The following is a 23,076-nucleotide window of genomic DNA, read 5'->3' as shown; positions in this document are numbered from 1 at the left end:
TAAAAGGTTGCTCACTGCCGTAATTGAGGTCTCCGGGAAGAGCAGGGCAGTCCTCGGAGGCAGGTTTGAAATGGCTTGAGAGGGCAGGGAAGGGAGACTGGCGTGGGTTTTTACTGTGGTTGAGACTGGGGGCCAGGGCCTTGAAGAGCTGGAAAATCCTGCCAGACCCAAAGGTAGAGGCCAGAGCGAGGTGAGGACCTTCGCTTGCCCAGACGCGGGGCCCAAGGGGAAACGAGAGCCTCGAGGCTCAACAACTGTCTGGGGTCAGACCTCAGACAATGGCTCAGGCTCCTCATTACAGCTCCTCAGTCTTTATCTTTAACAACCTTGACACTTTTGAAGAATACAGACCAGTTAGTTTATAGAGTGTCCCTCAGTTTGGATTTGTCTAATGTGTCCTCATGATTAGATTCATGTTATACATTTCTGGTGCTTTATATGTCTTAATACATAAATACAGAATGTTATCAGGTACATACAAATTCAAAATGCTTACATTTTCCTGATGAACTAGAATTTTTATCATTATAATGTGTCCTTGTTTATCTTCTGTAATGCTTTCTGTTGCTGAAATACTGTTTTGTCTGATATTAATGTAACTTCATCAACTTTCTTTTAGTTAGAATTTTCCTGGCATAACTTTATTATACTTTTTATCCTTTATCTTTTCTTCTAGTAGATGTTTCTCTTATAAAAACAGCACATGCTTGGACTCTTTTTTTCTTTCAGTACAGTTGACAGTATTGGTCTTAACCGGAGCATTAGTCTTTTTTAATCTAAAACATTTGTGTTTTAATCTATCTTATTTTGAGCTTTGTATTTGTCCCTAACATTTTTTTGTCATATGCTGATTTCATTCCATTCAAAATATTTTCTAACTTGTTTTGTGATTTCATACCTGACCCCAGACTTATTTGGATATTTATTTACTATCAAATAGTTGGGGATTTTCTAGTTAACTTTTTACTGATTTCCAGGTTAAAACTTCTAGTAGGGTCAGAAAATTTACTTTGAATGATTTCTAACCTGTGAAATTTGTTGAGGCTTGCTCTTACCCAGCATGTGGTAAATTTTGGTAAATATCCACATAATCATATGAAAAAATGGTATAATTTGTCATTGCTGGGTGCATTGTTCTTATACTATCAATTAGGTCAAATTTGTAAGATGTGTTCAGATTTTCTATATCCTTCCAAGTTTTTGTTTGCTTGTTTTATTAGTTACTGCACAATGTTAATTCTTCCACTGTGGTATGGATTTGCCTTTCTTTCATTTTTTTTTTTTTTTTTTTTTTTTTTTTTAGATAATTATTTTTTATTGAAGGGTAGTTGACACACAGTATTACATTACATTAGTTTCAGGTGTACAACACAGCGATTCAACATTTATATACATGACAATTCCAAGTACCAGCCATCACCATACCAAGTTGTTACAATATTTTGACTATATTCCTTATGCTATACATTACATCCCGGTTACTTATTTATTTTACAATTGGAAGTGTGTACTTTTTCTTGGTTGTTGTTGTTAGGGCATCTCTCATATTTATTGATCAAATGGTTGTTAACAACAATAAAATTCTGTATAGGGGAGTCAATGCTCAATGCGCAATCATTAATCCACCCCAAGCCTAATTTTCGTCAGTCTCCAGTCTTCTGAAGCATAACGAACAAGTTCTTACATGGAGAACAAATTTTTACATAGTGAATAAGTTACATGGTGAACAGTACAAGGGCAGTCATCACAGAAACTTTTGGTTTTGCTCATGCATTGTGAACTATAAACAGTTCAAATATGAATACACATTTGATTTTTATACTTGATTTATATGTGGATACCACATTTCTCTCTTTATTATTTTTAATAAAATGCTGAAGTGGTAGGTAGATACAACATAAAGGTAGAAAACATAGTTTAGTGTTGTAAGAGAGCAAATGTAGATGATCAGGTGTGTGCCTGTAGACTATGTGTTAATCCAAGCTAGACAAGGGCAATAAAACATCCACGTATGCAGAAGATTTCTCTCAGAACGGGGGGGTGAGGTTCTAAGCCTCACCTCTGTTGATCCCCAATTTCTCACCTGATGGCCCCCCTGCGACTGTGCCTGTCTTAGGTTGTTCCTCCCTTGAGGAATCTTACCCGTCTCTAGCTAACCAGTCATCTTCCGGGGCCATACAGGGAAATGTGAAGTTGGTAAGTGAGAGAGAAGCCTTATTGTTTGAAATGGTTAGCTTTTTACTTCTTTGCATATTTATGCCCTGTGGCTTCTATGCCCAGCATTTGTCTTGAGGTATCTTTACCACTTGGAAGAATTATGATACTCGGTAAATTTGATATGAGGCACGAATTCTATTTAAGGGTTGTAATTAGGAAGGAAGAAGAAAAGCTATAGAAGTAGCAGGCGGAAGAAAACATGGGAAGATTGATTATTTCTTTGATATATCTTCTTGTAGAGTAACTTCAGCATGTATAGGTTTTAAGCTACTACTTAAATTGCGCACACACATTAACATAATAGGAGTATAGTTACATAACCAAAGCATATCTGTAATTGCCAGCCATCTGCAGTGAAACCAAGAAAACCAGTTAGGCACCTTAGGCATTTGTGAAAACTTATCTATGATATGGTGGATATTGTCCAACTGAACTTGAACAGTCTGAGAGAAATCAGACAAATTAAAACAACCCATTCCTGGGGACTGTTCACATGCCATATGTTCTTTTAACAGTAAATAGTTTGTAGTTGTAAGACTTTGGAGCGCTACAATTTGCACTTCTCCAAATTCTTGGTTGAGTTCCAACAGTATAGATCCAGTCCAATTTTGTTGTTTTACTGTATGCACAGGCCAGCTTAGATATCTCCTTCCTCATTCCCATGGCAAGTCCAGGAACTGGTGGGATGAGTGCATCTACAGCTGTAGCAGTGCGTGGATCTTTGTTGGGGTTTTTTGATGATCATCTTCTGGCATGAGTCTTCCAGAGAGTGCAGATGTTGGAAGTTCTTTTTCATATCGTATCTTAGTTCATTTTCGGGGTAGCCCAATTAGGCTTTGATCCTCTGTATAAACACAAACAGACCCTTTGCCTACACTTTTATATGCCCTTTATACCCTTGTGTAGAACTCGTTGGAGGTTACCACACAGGAACTGCCCTTTTTTTTTTTTTTTTTTTTTTGCTATCACTAATCTACACTTACATGACGAATATTATGTTTACTAGGCTCTCCCCTATACCAGGTCTCCCCTATAAACCCCTTTACAGTCACTGTCCATCAGCATAGCAAAATGTTGTAGAATCACTACTTGCCTTCTCTGTGTTGTACAGCCCTCCCTTTTCTCCTACCCCCCCATGCATGTTAATCTTAATACCCCCCTACTTCTCCCCCCCTTATCCCTCCCTACCCACCCATCCTCCCCAGTCCCTTTCCCTTTGGTACCTGTTAGTCCATTCTTGAGTTCTGTGATTCTGCTGCTGTTTTGTTCCTTCAGTTTTTCCTTTGTTCTTATATTCCACAGATAAGTGAAATCATTTGGTATTTCTCTTTCTCTGCTTGGCTTGTTTCACTGAGCATAATACCCTCCAGCTCCATCCATGTTGCTGCAAATGATTGGATTTGCCCTTTTCTTATAGCTGAGTAGTATTCCATTGTGTATATGTACCACATCTTTTTTATCCATTCATCTATTGATGGACATTTAGGTTGCTTCCAATTCTTGGCTATTGTAAATAGTGCTGCAATAAACATAGGGGTGCATCTGTCTTTCTCAAACTTGATTGCTGCGTTCTTAGGGTAAATTCCTAGGAGTGGAATTCCTGGGTCAAATGGTAAGTCTGTTTTGAGCATTTTGATGTACCTCCATACTGCTTTCCACAATGGTTGAACTAACTTACATTCCCACCAGCAGTGTAGGAGGGTTCCCCTTTCTCCACAGCCTCGCCAACATTTGTTGTTGTTTGTCTTTTGGATGGCAGCCATCCTTACTGGTGTGAGGTGATACCTCATTGTAGTTTTAATTTGCATTTCTCTGATAATTAGCGATGTGGAGCATCTTTTCATGTGTCTGTTGGCCATCTGTATTTCTTTTTTGGAGAACTGTCTGTTCAGTTCCTCTGCCCATTTTTTAATTGGGTTATTTGTTTTTTGTTTGTTGAGGCGTGAGAGCTCCTTATATATTCTGGACGTCAAGCCTTTATCGGATGTGTCATTTTCAAATATATTCTCCCATACTGTAGGGATCCTTCTTGTTCTATTGATGGTGTCTTTTGCTGTACAGAAGCTTTTCAGCTTAATATAGTCCCACTTACTCATTTTTGCTGTTGTTTTCCTTGCCCGGGGAGATATGTTCAAGAAGAGGTCACTCATGTTTATGTCTAAGAGGTTTGTGCCTATATTTTCTTCCAAGAGTTTAATGGTTTCATGGCTTACATTCAGGTCTTTGATCCATTTTGAGTTTACTTTTGTATATGGGGTTAGACAATGGTCCAGTTTCATTCTCCTACATGTAGCTGTCCAGTTTTGCCAGCACCATCTGTTGAAGAGACTGTCATTTCGCCATTGTATGTCCATGGCTCCTTTATCAAATATTAATTGACCATATATGTCTGGGTTAATGTCTGGATTGTCTAGTCTGTTCCATTGGTCTGTGGCTCTGCTCTTGTGCCAGTACCAAATTGTCTTGATTACTATGGCTTTATAGTAGAGCTTGAAGTTGGGGAGTGAGATCCCCCCTACTTTATTCTTCTTTCTCAGGATTACTTTGGCTATTTGGGGTCTTTGGTGTTTCCATATGAATTTTTGACTTATTTGTTCCAGTTCATTGAAGAATGTTGCTGGTAGTTTCATAGGGATTGCATCAAATCTGTATAGTGCTTTGGGCAGGATGGCCATTTTGACGATATTAATTCTTCCTAGCCACGAGCATGGGATGAGTTTCCATCTGTTAGTGTCCCCTTTAATTTCTCTTAAGAGTGACTTGTAGTTTTCAGAGTATAAGTCTTTCACTTCTTTGGTTAGGTTTATTCCTAGGTATTTTATTTTTTTTGATGCAATTGTGAATGGAGTTGTTTTCCTGATTTCTCTTTCTGTTGGTTCATTGTTAGTATATAGGAAAGCCACAGATTTCTGTGTGTTGATTTTGTATCCTGCAACTTTGCTGTATTCCGATATCAGTTCTAGTAGTTTTGGGGTGGAGTCTTTAGGGTTTTTTATGTACAGTATCATGTCATCTGCAAATAGTGACAGTTTAACTTCTTCTTTACCAATCTGGATTCCTTGTATTTCTTTATTTTGTCTGATTGCCGTGGCTAGGACCTCCAGTACTATGTTAAATAACAGTGGAGAGAGTGGGCATCCCTGTCTAGTTCCCGATCTCAGAGGAAATGCTTTCAGCTTCTCGCTGTTCAATATAATGTTGGCTGTGGGTTTTTCATAGATGGCCTTTATTATGTTGAGGTACTTGCCCTCTATTCCCATTTTGCTGAGAGTTTTTAACATGAATGGATGTTGAACTTTGTCAAATGCTTTTTCAGCATCTATGGAGATGATCATGTGGTTTTTGTCTTTCTTTTTGTTGATGTGGTGGATGATGTTGATGGACTTTCGAATGTTGTACCATCCTTGCATCCCTGGAATGAATCCCACTTGGTCATAGTGTATGATCCTTTTGATGTATTTTTGAATTCGGTTTGCTAATATTTTGTTGAGTATTTTTGCATCTACGTTCATCAGGGATATTGGTCTGTAGTTTTCTTTTTTGGTGGGGTCTTTGCCTGGTTTTGGTATTAGGGTGATGTTAGCTTCATAGAATGAGTTTGGGAGTATCCCCTCCTCCTCTATTTTTTGGAAAACTTTAAAGAGAATGGGTATTATGTCTTCCCTGTATGTCTGATATAATTCCGAGGTAAATCCATCTGGCCCGGGGGTTTTGTTCTTTGGTAGTTTTTTGATTACCTCTTCAATTTCGTTGCTGGTAATTGGTCTGTTTAGATTTTCTGTTTCTTCCTGGGTCAATCTTGGAAGGTTATATATTTCTAGGAAGTTGTCCATTTCTCCTAGGTTTCCCAGCTTGTTAGCATATAGGTTTTCATAGTATTCTCCAATAATTCTTTGCATTTCCGTGGGGTCCGTCGTGATTTTTCCTTTCTCGTTTCTGATACTGTTGATTTGTGTTGACTCTCTTTTCTTCTTAATAAGTCTGGCTAGAGGCTTATCTATTTTGTTTATTTTCTCGAAGAACCAGCTCTTGGTTTCATTGATTTTTGCTATTGTTTTATTCTTCTCAATTTTATTTATTTCTTCTCTGATCTTTATTATGTCCCTCCTTCTGCTGACCTTAGGCCTCATCTGTTCTTCTTTTTCCAATTTCGATAATTGTGACATTAGACCATTCATTTGGGATTGCTCTTCCTTTTTTAAATATGCTTGGAGTGCTATATACTTTCCTCTTAAGACTGCTTTTGCTGTGTCCCACAGAAGTTGGGGCTTAGTGTTGTTGTTGTCATTTGTTTCCATATATTGCTGGATCTCCATTTTGATTTGGTCATTGATCCATTGATTATTTAGGAGCGTGTTGTTAAGCCTCCATGTGTTTGTGAGCCTCTTTGCTTTCTTTGTACAGTTTATTTCTAGTTTTATGCCTTTGTGGTCTGAAAAGTTGGTTGGTAGGATTTCAATCTTTTGGAATTTTCTGAGGCTCTTTTTGTGGCCTAGTATGTGGTCTATTCTGGAGAATGTTCCATGTGCACTTGAGAAGAATGTATATCCCGCTGCTTTTGGATGTAGAGTTCTATAGATGTCTATTAGGTCCATCTGCTCTACTGTGTTGTTCAGTGCTTCCGTGTCCTTACTTATTTTCTGCCCAGTGGATCTATCCTTTGGGGTGAGTGGTGTGTTGAAGTCTCCTAGAATGAATGCATTGCAGTCTATATCCCCCTTTAGTTCTGTTAGTATTTGTTTCACATATGCTGGTGCTCCTGTGTTGGGTGCATATATATTTAGAATGGTTATATCCTCTTGTTTGACTGAGCCCTTTATCATTATGTAGTGTCCTTCTTTATCTCTTGTTACTTTCTTTGTTTTGAAGTCTATTTTGTCTGATATTAGTACTGCAACCCCTGCTTTCTTCTCACTGTTGTTTGCTTGAAATATGTTTTTCCATCCCTTGACTTTTAGTCTGTACATGTCTTTGGGTTTGAGGTGAGTTTCTTGTAAGCAGCATATAGATGGGTCTTGCTTTTTTATCCATTCTGTTACTCTGTGTCTTTTGATTGGTGCATTCAACCCATTAACATTTAGGGTGACTATTGAAAGATATGTACTTATTGCCATTGCAGGCTTTAAATTCGTCGTTACCAAAGGTTCAAGGTTAGCCTCTTTAGTATCTTACTGCCTAACTTAGCTCGCTTATTGAGCTGTTATATACACTGTCTGGAGATTCTTTTCTTCTCTCCCTTCTTGTTCCTCCTCCTCGATTCTTCATATGTTGGGTGTTTTGTGCTGTGCTCTTTCTAGGAGTGCTCCCATCTAGAGCAGTCCATGTAAGATGTTCTGTAGAGGTGGTTTGTGGAAAGCAAATTCCCTCAGCTTTTGTTTGTCTGGGAATTGTTTAATCCCACCGTCATATTTGAATGATAGTCGTGCTGGATACAGTATCCTTGGTTCAAGGCCCTTCTGTTTCATTGTATTAAATATATCATGCCATTCTCTTCTGGCCTGTAGGGTTTCTGTTGAGAAATCTGACGTTAGCCTGATGGGTTTCCCTTTATAGGTGACCTTTTTCTCTCTAGCTGCCTTTAACACTCTTTCCTTGTCCTTGATCTTTGCCATTTTAATTATTATGTGTCTTGGTGTTGTCCTTCTTGGATCCTTTCTGTTGGGGGTTCTGTGTATTTCCGTGGTCTGTTTGATTACTTCCTCCCCCAGTGTGGGGAAGTTTTCAGCAATTATTTCTTCTAAGATACTTTCCATCTCTTTGCCTCTCTCTTCTTCTTCTGGGACCCCTATAATACGGATATTGTTCCTTTTAGATTGGTCACACAGTTCTCTTAATATTGTTTCATTCCTGGAGATCCTTTTGTCTCTCTCTATGTCAGCTTCTATGCGTTCCTGTTCTCTGATTTCAATTCCATCAATGGCCTCTTGCATTCTATCCATTCTGCTTATAAACCCTTCCAGAGTTTGTTTCATTTCTGCGATCTCCTTTCTGGCATCTGTGATCTCCTTCCGGACTTCATCCCATTTTTCTTGCGTATTTCTCTGCATCTCTGTCAGCATGTTTATGATTCTTATTTTGAATTCTTTGTCAGGAAGACTGGTTAGGTCTGTCTCCTTCTCTGGTGTTGTCTCTGTGATCTTTGTCTGCCTGTAGCTTTGCCTTTTCATGGTGATAGGAATAGTCTGCAGAACTGGGACGAGTGACGGCTGGAAGGACTTCCTTTCTTGTTGGTTTGTGGCCCTCCTCTCCTGGGAGAACAGCGGCCTCTAGTGGCTTGTGCTGCGCAGCTGCGCGCAGACAGGGCTTCTGCTTCCTGCCCGGCTGCTATGGAGTTAATCTCCGCTGTTGCTGTGGGCGTGGCCTGGCTCGGGCAGCTACTCCAAAATGGTGGAGTCGCGTTGGAGCAGGAGCTGCTGGGAGGCTATTTATCTCCGTAAGGGGCCTCCCTGCTCCCTGCAGCCCAGGGGTTAGGGTGCCCAGAGATCCCGGATTCCCTACCTCTGGATTAAGTGACCCGCCCTGCCCCTTTAAGACATCCAAAAAGCACCCGCCAAAACAAAACAACGACCACAAAAAAAAAAACAAGAAAAAAAATTTTTTTAATTAAAAAAAAAAAATTTTTTTTAATTAAAAAAAAAGGTGGTCGTTCGTTTTTCTTTATTCTCCGGTGCTTGCCTCGGGCCTCTGCTCACCGGTCTTTCTGCCCTGTTTCCCTAGTATTGGGGTCCCTGTCCCTTTAAGACTTCCAAAAAGCGCTCGCCAAAACAAAGCAGCAAAAAAGCAAAAAAAAAAAAAATGGTCGCGCGCTTTTCTTATGTCCTCTGTCGCCCAGCCTCCAGTGCCTGCTCACTGTTCTTGCTGCCCTGTTTTCCCAGTATCGAGGGCCCTGCACTCTGGCCCGGATGGCTGGGGCTGGGTGTTCGGCAGCCCTGGGCTCCGTCTCCCTCCCACTCTGCCTGCTCTTCTCCCGCCGGGAGCTGGGGGGAGGGGCGCTCGGCTCCCGTGGGGCCGGAGCTTGTATCTTACCCCCTTCGCGAGGCGCTGGGTTCTCTCAGGTGTGGATGTGGTCTGGATATTGTCCTGTGTCCTCTGGTCTTTATTCTAGGAAGGGTTGTCTTTGTTATATTTTCATAGATATATGTTGTTTTGGGAGGAGATTTCTGCTGCTCTACTCACGCCGCCATCTTCCGCCCCTCTCCCCCTCCTTCATATTTAAATGATATTCGTGCTGGATACAGTAGTCTTGGTTCGAGGCCCTTCTGTTTCATTGCATTAAGTATATCATGCCATTCTCTTCTGGCCTGTAGGGTTTCTGTTGAGAAGTCTGATGATAGCCTGATGGGTTTTCCTTTGTAGGTAACCTTTTTTTTCTCTCTGGCTGCTTGTAATACTTTGTCCTTGTCTTTGATCTTTGCCATTTTAATTATTATGTGTCTTGGTGTTTCCCTCCTTGGATCCCTTGTCATGGGAGTTCTGTGTACCTCTGTGGTCTGAGAGGCCATTTCTTCCCCTAGTTTGGGGAAATTTTCAGCAATTATTTCTTCAAAGACATTTTCTATCCCCTTTTCTCTCTCTACTTCTTCTGGAATGCCTATGATTCTTATATTATTTCTTTTATATTGATCACTCAGCTCTCTTAAAATTCTTTCATTCCTGGAGATCCTTTTATCTCTCTCTGCATCAGCTTCTCTGCGTTCCTGTTCTCTGTTTTCTAGTCCATTAATGGTCTCTTGCATCTCGTCCATTCTGTTTTGAAGTCCTTCCAGAGCTTGTTTTATTTCTGAATTCTCCTTCCTTAGTTCTTGCATATTTCTCTGCAAGTCCATCAGCATGGTTATGACTTTTGTTTTGAATTCTTTTTCAGGTAGACTGGCTAAATCTATCTCCCCAGATTCCTTCTCAGGGGAAGATGTAGCAGATGCTGAAGCTGTCTGGGTTAGTCTTGTCTGGATCATATTTTTTTGCCTTTTCATGTTGACAGGTGCTATTGACTGTCAGCTGGGAGGGCCAAAATTTTCACTTACTACTGGCCTTTCTTTACTGGGGCAACTGCGACCCCTAGTGGCTTGTGTTGGGTAATTGCGTGTAGAGTGGGTCTTTGTGTCTTGCCCGGCCGGAAGGGAGAAATTTCCCTTTCTGTGGGCGGAATTTGTCTCAGGCTGCTTCTCTGCTTTCGCAGCGCCTGGTGGGGTGATGGATGGGGGTGCTGCTTGACTGTTTGCCTCCGTGAGGGGTCTCAGAGCTGTTGCCCAGGGGGTTAGTGCACCCGGTTTTCCCTGTGATTTCCAGCTGCTGTACTGTGACCTGGGTTGTTTCCGTCAAGCTGTTAAGTCCCTGTCCCTTTAAGACTTTCAAAAAGCCCCCGCTTTTCTTTGTCACAGGGGCATCAGCTTCAGCACCCGCTCAGAGGTCTTACTCCCTGTTCCCCCAGTATCCAGGGCCCCCTGGGCATGTACTGTGTCTGCGCTCTGGCCCGGATGGCGGGGGCTGGGTGTTCGGCAGTCCTGGGCTCCGTCTCCCTCCCGCTCTGCCTATTGTTCTCCCGCCGGGAGCTGGGGGGAGGGGCGCTCGGGTCCCGCCGGGCCGGGGCTTGTATCTCACCCCTTTCACCAGTCGCTGGGTTCTCGCTGGTGTAGCTGCAGTCTGGCCACTGTCCTGCGTCTTCTGGTCTCTCTTTTAGGGCTAGTTGTGTTTGTTGTATTTTCAAAAGTATATATGTTTTTGGGAGGAGATTCCCACTGTCCTACTCACGCCGCCATGTTGGCTCCGCCTCCCCCTTTCTTTCATTTAGTTCATCAATTTTTACTTTGTATATTTTGAAACTAAATTATTGGGTATATTTAGCCTTAGAATCTTTATTGTGGTTTGACCATTTATCATTATGAAATGTGTCTATTCAAGGCAGTAGCATTATTAGATATGAAGTCTTTATCTGATACTAATATAACTATACCACCTTTTTTCTGTTAGTGTATCTTTTTCCACTGTTTTACCCTTAACAGTTCTGTATCTTTGTGTCCCGCACATTTTAGCATGCATATTTTGTAAATCCAGTCTGATGATCTTAGTCTTTTCATTGCAAAGTATATAATCCATTTGAGTTGACATATACCATATTGCTTTGTTTTGATTTTTCTAATTTATGTCTTTTTCTGTTCTTGCTTTCTTACAGATTCATTTAAAACTATTTCACATTTCCCCTATTCTTAGTTACATATTTTTTACTGTCCTTTAAAAGGGTACTTTAGAAATGACAACGTGCATGCTTACTAATTACAGCCTAGTGCAAATTATAACTTTTATTACCTTCCAGATAACGCTAGAACTTTACAGTACTTTAATTCTACTCACTACACACTTGGTTTGTTACTGATGTGTGATGCATTTTAATTCTGCATAGGCTTTAAACCCACATACATTTTTACTGTTATTTCATAATATTAATATTTACCTAAAAACACCTTTCTAGTGTTTTTCTTTCCTACCTACACTCTGTATTTCCTTTTGCAATAATTTTTGTTCTGCTTGAGTAAATATTCCCTTTTGTATTTATTTTAGTTCAGGTCTGCTGGTAATGAATTCTCTATTTTTGTGTGGATGTATCTTTATTTCACCTATATTTTTGAAACTTTTTGACATCCCCAACAACCCCACTGTCATTTGAAGGTGATATATTCCACCCCTTGCTATTTGACATTTTTTTTTTTTTACTCTGGTTTTTAGCAGTTTTACTGTGATGATGTGCCATGCATGATATGGTTCTGGAATTAATCCATGGGGTTCTCTGAGCTTCTTGATTCTGTGTGTTGAAGTCTTTCATCACTTTTGGAAAATTCACAGCTATATTCTCTACAAATATTGCATCTGTCCATTTTTGTTTTTTAATAATTATTGGCATTTTATTTTGCTTTCAAGTTCAGTGCCAATGAATATTATATTTAGCACTCCATGTTGTGTTGTGTGTGTGGTTTTTGTATTTTTGTATATTTGTATATTAATGTAACTTCATAAACTTTCTATAAGTTAGAATTTCCCTGGTGTAACTATTCCTTTATCTTTCTTCTAGTAGATGTTTCTCTTACAAAAAACAGCAAATGCTTACAATTTCCATGGGTGTAGAATCCAAGTTAGCTGGATACTATGCTCAAGGTTACACCAAACTGAAATTCAGATTCTGCATTGCTTTCTGGAGCCTAGTGCCCTCTTACAAGCTCATGTGGAATTTGGGTGAATCCAATCCTTGTAATTGCAGGACATAGGGATTTGGGCTGTGCTCAGCTTCTAGAGGTTGCCCACCGTTTTCTGCCCCATTGCCTTCTCCACAGCACGGCTCTTTGCTTCTTCGAGGATCAAAGGAGAGCATGTTTGCAGCTTTGAATGGCTCTGACTCCTCTAGTCTCTGACCTCTAAACTCTTTAAAAAGGCTTACCAGAGTAAGTCAGGCCCATTCACACTCAAGAAAAAGGTTTATACAGGGTATGCACCCTAGGAGGAGATAGACCTGGGGGCCAACTTAGGATTCTGCCTCCCACATGGTTTATACTTCTTTGTTTCTGAGAAATCTTTGCCTGTTCCAATGTTGTAAAGATTTTTCTGATTTCTTTAGGTTGTCCATTTAGATCTATGGTCCATTATATATATGTATGTATGCAGTTATTTATTGTATTGATATAATTCATATACCATAAAAGTCACCCTTAAAGCAAGAAATAAACTTTAATGTATTACCAAAAAAATAAATCCTGTCTCAGAATCAATACACATCACTTTTGCTCATATTTCATTGGTGAGAACTAATCATGGTCACTCCGAGATGCAAGAGGGACTGGGAAATGGTGGTCTACCTGAACTATCATTTTCCAGGACAAAAACTCCACACCATAGAAGGGGAGCAGATACTGTGGTAGACAGCTTTCTGAGCCACAGTCCAAGCTAACCCAGGAATTCTTACAAAGATAAGCCATTATCTATGGCTGAAATGACTTTTGAAAGAATGCTATGGTATCATATGCATTCTAAAAAACTGAACCTAAGGAAATAGATTTATTTAATGGGATACTGCTTAAAACTAAGTGGCCATTAAAAAAGAAAACTAAAGCAAACATGCAATTATAGATCATTTGAGTTAAAAAGGACCCCAGAGAACCTCTACATATCACAGACTATTTCACCTGGAACACATGCTGAAGGAGCTGGCACATGTGTTGCCTCTCCTTCAAGACTGATGATGTCAGGTTTCATTCTCGTGTCAGCATGTCAGCCTCTCCCTCACCAGCAACAGCAAAAACCGTCTTAAACTGAAGCAGAGAAAAACCGAGAAACACAGGCTGTCTCACTTAGTGGTAAAGTGTAAAAGACCTAAGACTCCATTACTTCTAAATCAATCTAAAAACATTTCTAGGCTATTACCTCAGGAAATTGGTCTCAGCGTAGAGCTCTTCCAGTTAATGAAATGTATCCCTTACAACTGAAACTTGTTTTTAAAAAGTAAAACTTTATGAACTACCAAACAAGCAAGCAAAATTCACCCCTAAAACATGCAATTCCATGGTTTTATGTATATCACAGAGTGGTGCAACCACTGCTACTTTCTAATTCTAGAACATTCTCATCACACATTGTCTTGCCAATGGGTTTCAGCCCTGGGCAAGTTCACTATGGATTCAGTGTGACCAAAGAAATGACAGTAGAACGTTCTTGGGGTGAAAGGGTTATACGCAACTTTATTTCCATGGTGGCAGGTCAATCATTAAAATCCCATCCACCCAGAGCAAGTCTGCATGCAGCAAGCCAGTCTCTGCCTCTGAGCCTCTGTCTGCAAAGCCATCCTCTGGGCCTCTGTCCTTGGCGCTGCCACCACTCCAGCCTCTTTTCTGCTCTCCTGCAGCCTTGCAGCCGTGCCACCGTGTTGCCCAGAGCACTGGGCAGCGCTCTCTATATAGAGTCAGTAAGGATGTGTTGCCCACACGTGTGTGTAGTGAGCTAGCCAACCAGGGCCAGGGGAGAATCCTGGCCGCAGGAACCTTCACTTTATCCACACACACAACCCCTGAATCCATTAGCAGTCACGCTGTGCTTCCCCTTCCTCCACCTGGCAACGACTAGTCTACTTACTGTCCGTGCGGGTTTGCTTATCCTGGGTAGTTGTAGCAATGTGATCAGACAGTAAGTGCCCTTTGGGGTCTGGCTTTTTCACTAATCATGATGTTTGCAAGGTTGATCCATGTTGTAACGTGTATCGGTGGTTCATTCCTTTTTTTGGCTGAATAATATTCTATTGTATAGATACACCACATTTTGTTTTTCCATTCATCAGTGGATAAACATTGAGTTGTTTACACTTTTTAGCTATTTTGAATAATGCTAGTGTTAATATTATCCCTTTTTTTTAAAACTGGACTATTTGAGATGTAAACTATCAACATCATGGCCCTTTATCCCTAAATTCTTCTACATGCCTCTCCCAAGCATAAGGACATTATTTTTCATAACCACAGTGCAGTTACCACATTTAGGCATATCAGTGATATAATACTGTTATCTAATATACAATCCATGTTCAAATTTCACTGATTAGTGATTTAAACATCTTAAACAATTACCAATTTTTTTTATTGAGGTAAAACACACTTAACATAAAATTAACCATTTAAAATGAATGATTCAGTGGCATTCATAGAATGAAGTGAAAAGTAAGTGTTCCCTCCTCTTCTCTTTTCTGGAACACATTGTGTGAGATTGGCATTAATTTTCTTTTAAATGTAGCCCACTGGACCAGGAAATTTCCTTTTCTGGGGCCTTTTAATTATGAATTCAGTTTTTTAAATGGTTTCAGTAGTTATTCAAGTTGTTATTTCATCTTGGTTGACTTTTGGAAGTTAGTGGTTTTGAGGAGTTGGTCCATTTTAAGTAAGTTGTCCAACTATGAGCACAAAGTTTGTAGTGTTCCCTTACCACCCCCTTAATGGCTGCTGCTCCATCTCATTCCTGATATTGATGAAACATGTCTTTTCTTTGTCTTTGTCACTCTTTTGAGAAGTTTATTTTATTGACTTTTTCTGTAAGCAACTTTCTGAGTCATTGATTTTTCTCTGTTGTTTTCATTGTTATTGACTCCAGCTCTTTTTTATTTCCTTCCTTCTGCTTGCCTTGGATTTATTTTGCTCTTCTTTTTCAAGTTTCTTGAGAGAGGAAATTAGGTTATGACTTGAGGTCTTTCTTTCCTTCTCATGTAAATACAATAAATTTCCCTGTCAGCATTACTTTTGCTATGCTGTACTTTTATTTTCATTAAGTTCTATGTACTTTTTAAATTTCTCTTGAGACTTCCTCTTTGATCCACAAATTATTTAGAATGGTTCTTTAGTTTGTAAGTGTTTAGATATTTTCCTGTTAATTGACTTGTAGTTTGATTCTCTTATGGTCAGAGAATATACTCTGTGCTTTCAGTTCTTTAAATCTGTTGAGGTTTATTTTATGGCTCAGGGCATGGACTTTCTTGGTAGATGTTCAATGGGCACTTGAAAAAAAATTTATTCTGCTGTTTTTGGGTGAAGCATTCTATATATGTCAGTTAGACCCTGCGTCTGGACTGAGTGTACTATTTATTTATTCTATATCCTTGCTGATTTTCTGTCCAGTAATTCTGCCCATTACTGAGAGTATGTTATTAATATCTCAAAGTATTAATGTGGCTTGGCTTTGTCAAGTTCTCATTTCATCTTTATCAGTTTTTGTTTATTATATTTGAAACCCTGTTGTTTGGTACATACACATTTAGAATTGTTATGTCTTCCTAGTGGATTGGTCCTTTAATCATTATGTCATGTCCCTCCTAGTCTCTATTTATTCTTTGCTCCAAAGTTTACTTACCTGATAGTAACATGCCACTGTATTGGGTTTTTTAAAAATTAATGTTTGCACAGTATATCTTTTTTTAGCCTTTACTTTCAACCTAACTATGTCTTTGTATTTGAAGTAAGTTTCTTATGGACATCATATCATTGGGTCTTTTGTTAATCTACTCTGCCAGTTTTTGTGTCTGCCTCAGTGTATCAGTATCTCTATCAGCTAGGAATGCCTGGGTTACTCACCTGGGCCTGTCCTACTTGAGGGAGCGCTCACAGACATTTCCTGGACCAGAACCAATGTCGTGGCTGGACTGGCCCTTGTGATTCTTAGTGATTGACACAAGACATATGTCAGCAACAGTCATCAGGGAACTTTGAAAAAAGTTTATTGCTCACAGATCCTGGAGGGTACACAGCACCCCTGGGGTCACACAGTGAGGCTGAGGGGAGAGAGAGGGCAGCCCCAGAGTTCTGCCTTCATTGGGGTGGAGAGTGGGGTGCCTAGGGTTTTTGGGTTTACTGTTTATGGGTGCCTTTAAAACATGAGAGCATAAGAGTGCCAGTTAAAGCTCAGGAAGGGAAAAGCAGGGTCACTCAAAGGGTCGTTTATCTAGGTCACGCAGGGGTTTCTAAAAGGGAACTTCACGGGTGGTATGGCCTGGCTCTCTGTCTAGTTGTATACCTGGCAATGTGTATTCCAGATGGATGTCTTGGAAAGGGATGCCTATTTCAATACTTAATGTCAAGCACTTCATATTAGAGTCAGTACAGGCAGCCTCTGTTAATTGGTACATTTAGACCATCTATATTAAAGGCAATTATTGGTATGTTAAGGCTTACGTCTGCCATTCTATTATTTGTTTTCTGTTTTTTCTTTTCTTAGTTGCCTGTGGTTTCTTTGAACATTTTTTAAAGATTCTGTTTTGATTTATTTATAATGCCTGAGTATGAAACTGTATAGTTTGCTTAGATGTTGCTCTAGATATTACATTCTGCATACATAACTTACTCCAGTCTGATGATAATTGGTTTTGTACAATTTGAGTAAAGTGTAGAGACCTTATTTTCATTTAGACCCCTCTACCCTCCCCAGTTTTAAAATATAATTGTATTTCCCCTCATTAAAGAACAAAATTCAACCAAGTAAATTTGAAGATCTAATTGGCTTTATTAAGCAATTCATAAATTGGACAGCATCCCCTCTAGCAAGTAGGGAGATGCTCCCAGGAATTGTACAAAATGGGAGGTTTTTACAGGAAGTAGGGCGGGGGAAGGAAAGTGTTAGCAAAAGAAAAGAAAGGATTGTTTCAGGCCAGGTCACCCTCCGTTAGGGGGGTCACAGTGGGTCTTACCCAGCAGATGACCTCATTTTCTGGGAGGGAGGGAATGGATAGAGGGCCCATGTGACAGAATTACCTCCTTGGAGCTAAACAGAAAATCCCTGATTGTTGACTTAAAAGGTCACATTCCTGGAATAGGTTGAAACTAAGTAAGTCTTAGTTTGGGAAGCAAATGACTCCATTTGGGCATCTTTTTTCTTTTTTTCTTTTTCTTTTTTTTAAACTCTGTGGGAGGCGACCCCCATTTTGGGAGAACCGGAAGCCCATGCTCGTCTTCTGTCAGCCTTACTGAATTTTAGTTCTAGTAGTTGTTTGGAGTTGCTGCATATAGTCATGTCTTCCACAAAAATGACATTTTCATCCCTTTTTGTCTTGTAGCTGTACTTTCTATTTGTTTTCATCTTACTGCCAAGCAAAAAAGTTGAGTCTGTTTATTCTTTTTCAACATCAATAATGAATATGTCTCCTTTCACTTTGCCTGTATGAAATGAGAGATTTACTTTTATTTTACTTTTTTTGTTCCCTGCCTCTAAGTTTTTATGATACAGTCTGGGTGTTTTAAATCTCCATTTCTATCTTACTACCCATAATTTTCTTTTTTTAATATGATCTGTTTTTACTACCTATGACTTCTTGACCTCTCCCTCACTGCATCTATCTAGCCATAGTGACATTTTTTGCTTTCCCATCAAAAAAAGAGAGAGATACTTTTTTTCCTGGGAAAAGCTTGTCTCAGCCTCAGGCCTTTGCATCTTAAAATGTCTTAATTCAAATGTCACATTCTCATTAAGACCTTCCCCGACCAACCCACTGAAGTTGTGATCCATATCCCCATGGAGTCCCCCTGTTCTCTTCCCTACTCAGTTTTCTTTTCATGGCATATTGTTACCAGGAAATCCAGTCCAGTAGGTCTCCCTGCAGGCTAGGTGAGACCTCAGCCTGGGAAAGGGTTCTTGACTCCCTGAGAAAGAATTCATGAGCAGGTCAAAGTGAGAACCAGCACACACTGGAGAAGGGAGTGCGGGCGTGCTCAGGAGGTGAGCAGCACAATGAGGCTCGGGTAGGGTGGTCTTAGAGCTGGAGTTAAGCAAGGGGTGGAATATTCATAAGATGGGTGGGGTTTTCCTGCAATAGAGAGGGGATTTCAGGGAAAAGGAGCTGTGCCCTCTTTTTGTCCGGATATGGTCAGGCTCGGAAGTGTCGTGCCAGGGGGTGTGTTTTTCAGTATGCTAATGAGCATAAAATGATCTTTGGGGTAGCTGTAGGTTACCAAATCTGCTTGGTTTGAACTGGTTAGACATTGCATTCTGTTTGCCATCAGTTATTTTTCCTTCCTGCTGGTTTGCTTTCACCTACCGCGTTCTGCCCCACATAAACGCGTTAACTGGCCACACAAACTGGCCTCAAGCTTTATTTGACTTGCCCAAGGCCTGGCTGTTTTCCTGAACTGCACTGCCTGTGTCACTGTGATTACCTAATATACTGTGTTGTCTATTAACTTGTTTATTGTCTTATTTCTATTTACTAGAGTGTAAGTTCCTTGAAGGCAGGAATCTTTCTCTGTTTTTTCACTGTTTTATTTCCAGTGCCCAGAACAGAGCCTGGCACATATAGGTACTCAATAAGTGATGCCAGGGTTCTTGTTTGCGGAGTTGAAGAATGAACTTAGCAAACACTCAAGGTAGGAGAGCCAGGGAGAGGCTTTTATTTAGAGATACAGTGAGAGGACAGAGCTCCTGGCTCACACCAGGCGGGGACAAGAGAGCCCGTGGTGGTGCGTTGTCCACGGGATTTATAATCGGTTGAGGATTTTCAGGAATGTGGGTAAAGGGCTAGGGGTGCTGACTTGTACTACCTGCCATGCCCCCCAAGGTGGGCTGGGTTGTGTTTGCTAGGGCTGTTTGCAGTGAGGTCACAGGTTATACTGAGATACCCTTCTTTATTTGCAGAACACTCAAACATTCCAAGCCAAGTTGCTCCTGGCTTTTTGAGCTTTAACTGATCTCACTGAAGATGTCTATATTCCTAGTCTGGTATCTTGACCCAAGAGAATTAGTGTGACCTTGACTTTGCATAATGCTTAACACAGTTTTGATAGGGACTCCTTTGCACATTGTAACATTGCTCTGACTGTAAATATCCTGCCTTGCTTCTTCCGGAGGCCCTCACTACTCTGACTATACCCACGGCCCCTGTCTCATTAGTATTTATATAAATACCTAATTTTCATGTACTTAGCATTTTCCTTCTTTAAGTTGGGCTACCAGGCCAAAGGATGAATTTTTTTTTTCCTTCTTGGTACCTTTTGCCATATACCTTACTTTTTTGTTTGCTTTCTTGCTTATTTTTTTGTACCAGATAGTACTTTTCATGTCATTTAAAATGTAAACAGTGTAAAGGGTGTTGAAAATACTCCTCCCACTTCCTTATTCAAGCACCCCATTCCTCTCCTCAAAAGCAGCTAGTTTTGTCAGTATCTTGACATTCCCTGCAGCGATATTCCCATAGACTTCCTGAAGAGTTGATACCAAGTTACACTATAGGACAGAGTATTTTACGATGACGTCTGCCCAGAACAGTTCCTGTTTCCCTTTCTGTCTACTGCTCAACCCTCCTCAGCAGCCAGTGTCAGCTGTATTTTAGTGAATGTTACTATCGCGCTAGCTGCTGAGGCAGTGAGATAAGGAAACACCATTTTGCCCATGCTCCTCAAGTTCAAAATCTAGTGAGATGGGAAAATATACACACTTATAAAGTAACACAGGGTTTAAAAAGATCAAGATGATACATATTTGATACATATGTCACAAAACATTGAGCAGTTATAATTATTCAATGATGTATAGATAACAAATACCATGAAAATTAGTTCATCAGATCAGAGGGTGAGTATATCTGTTAGGGAAAGCTTCCCAGGGAAGGAAGAATACATTGGCTTTAGATAGTCTAAGAAGAGTGTAGAAGGCAAGGGGTACTTTGTGGGCACTGGCAAACAGCGTGTCCAGGAGAGCCTGTGTTACCTCTTGCAGAGAGAAGCCTTTGTACACTTACAACAAAATCAGTGAGAGTGTTTGTATAAAGAAGTATGAATTCATTGGAGATTCAGAGGGAGATCATAGGCATTTGGGGGAAATCAAGAAAAAATTTTATAGGGAATTATGTTCAAGATGGAACTTGAAAGATAATAGGATTTTTAATAGGCACAAAAGTGTGACATGGCAGAAGACTCTAGTACAGGGGTTGGCGAACGACGGCGCTCAGGCTGACCACCCACCTTTTGACTAGTGTTCCCGGAGCGCAGCCGCGCCCCTTCGTTCGTGGATGGTCTGTGGCTGCTTTCACGCTTCAGTGGGAGAGTTGCACAGCTGAGACCCGGTGGTCTTCAAAGTCTAAAATATTTACTGTCTGGCCCTTCACAGAATGACTTGCAAGTAGATAGGATGTATGTGGGAAGGCATTATAGATAACTATTGGTAACTTATTAAAGAAATGAAAATGAGACATTTACTGTAGTTGGAAGAAGTCACTATAGGAATGTGGGTGGTTAAAGAGGTTTTGAAGCCCTGAAGGACTATAATAGGAAAACCATTGTTAATAGAGGAAGTGAGAGGCCACGCCAGGCTGGGCAACGGTTTAGTAAGGCATAAATGTGGCTTGTTCCTAATCGTGCTTTTTTAATCTTTCCCCCCTAGCCAAGACAGATGAGGTAGATGGAGAAGAAAAGAAATCTGTGCAAAAGAAAAAAGTGAAAGAGTTAAAGGTGTTGGATTCAAAGACGGCCCAGAATCTCTGTAAGTAACTGCATGATCCCAGCTAGTTGAAATGTGAGGTGGTTCTTCCGAGAGCTTCTTCTGGTGGGCCCAGGGCCCTTTGCCATGAAACTTCTATTTGTTGAGTTCCTGCTATATGCCAGGCATTGCATAGGGAATTTCTGATTCCTTGCTCAATCCCTTCAGCAGTAGTGTGAATTGTTAGTATGTATTCTTATGGCAAGGAAATAGAAGCTAAGACTTTTAGCAATTTGTCTAGTCACAGAGCTAGTAAGAGGCAGGTCTGGGGTTTGAACCATGGATTTTCTTATTTCAAAGCCCTTATTGTTTCCATTGCACCCACAGATCTGTCACAAATGTTCTAACCACTGTACATTCCTTTCTTTCTCACTTTAAGTATTTCCATTAAATGCAGGCACTGGCTTGACTTCAGTTAAACCTAAAATAACTTTGTGGTTTAGAATAAATAATGTAGTCCTGTACTTCTCAAAGAAGAATCAGTAACTCCAGAGTTCTGTTCTAAACTTGCTATACTCATAACCGTGACTGGTGGCAAAATTTCAGATCAGGAAGCTCTCTTCAAAGTTGACATATGTAGTACTTATTTGATGATGAGGATGAATGTTCATTTTTTGTTCATTTCAACTGTGATCTCCCTACTTTATGCTGAGTAATATAGGTTTAAATATTTATTCAACAGATATTTGAGGGTCTGCTGTGTTGCAGTCTCTGTCAGGTGCATAGAGGCACGTGTGCCAGGGATGAAAGGGTATATATTCCATAAAACCCATTCACAATCTTGAGGTGGGGCTGTTGTCCCCATTTTTCCAAATGAGAAAACTGGAGTTTAGATGGAACTTGGTGACGGTCACATAAGTAATGAGTATATACAGCTGAAAGTAAATCAGTGAGAACAGTAAGCCTTTACATTATTTGCAGCTTTATAACTTAGCTCATTGACAGCAAATATTACTAAATAGTATCTGTAGGTAAGTCCTTTTATGGAGACTAAAGTAATGTGAGATAGTTCCTCTTCTCAAGATTATCTCTGGAAACATAAAACATGAATAACCGTTAGAAAACGACAAAATGGGGAGGTCAGTACATTGTTATTTCCAATTGAGTGATATTGATACGGAAAATGGAATGCAGAAAAAAGAATTGATGTTTGGAGATGTAATTTCGTGATTCAAGAATTAAGTGCCTGTTATGTGCTACAGATAGAAAGCTGTGTAAGACTAGTCTCTGTGCTCATGAACCATATGTCTGGTGGAGACAGAAAAGTAAATCATGATAATAGCATGAATTGCTAAGTGTTGTGATGGAGGTGTGCCTGGGGAAGGGGCATCTCAATTAGTGGGGGTGGTCTTAGAGCAAGCATATCCTAGGTGTCCTTCTAAAGGAGGTATTGCTACACGGAGTTGAAAGAGCTAAACAGCCAATTAAGTGAGGGTGAGGGATGGCTCAGGCAGACGGATCAGCATATGTGAGGGTGCAGAGGCAGGAGACAACACTGTGCAGGGTGAGAACAACCAGTAGCTGAGTCCCGCTGAGTAACAGCCTCATGCAGGGTAGTGGTGAAGGAGAAGCTTCCAAGACACAGATGGAGGCCCGATCATAATTCTGGTGGCTTAGGCTAAGAGGTACATGTTTTATCCTGAAATCTATCAGAGTTACTGAGGGAATTTTCATCAGGAAAGAGTGATACGACCCTATGTAATTTTTTGGAAGGCTTCTTCAGCAGTGATCATGAGGCTGGTTGCTGGGGGTAGTGGAAGACTGTAGGCAGAGAGATGAGTATGTTACTGCTTTACATTAGGTGGGAGGGAGGCGGTCAGGGCCTGACACTGAAGTAGTGAGAATGAATAGGAGGGCAGAAGGCATAAAGAAGATAGAATT

General features: G+C 40.3%; 1 protein-coding gene across 1 annotated transcript in view; it reads left to right on the top strand.

Moving 5' to 3' along the window:
• Positions 1-23,076, top strand: part of DIAPH1 (diaphanous related formin 1) — a 100,512-nt gene that overhangs the window by 62,972 nt on the left and 14,464 nt on the right. Inside the window, exon 17 of the mRNA XM_057491004.1 lies at positions 21,100-21,198. Within this exon, the coding sequence (XP_057346987.1) occupies positions 21,100-21,198 (99 nt within the window). The remainder of the gene's footprint in view (positions 1-21,099; positions 21,199-23,076) is intronic.

The sequence above is a fragment of the Manis pentadactyla genome, chromosome 13, assembly GCF_030020395.1.
Source record: "Manis pentadactyla isolate mManPen7 chromosome 13, mManPen7.hap1, whole genome shotgun sequence".
Classification (NCBI taxonomy): domain Eukaryota; kingdom Metazoa; phylum Chordata; class Mammalia; order Pholidota; family Manidae; genus Manis; species Manis pentadactyla.
Note: the sequence above shows the minus strand (reverse complement) of the source record. Positions and strands in the feature narration are given on the sequence as shown.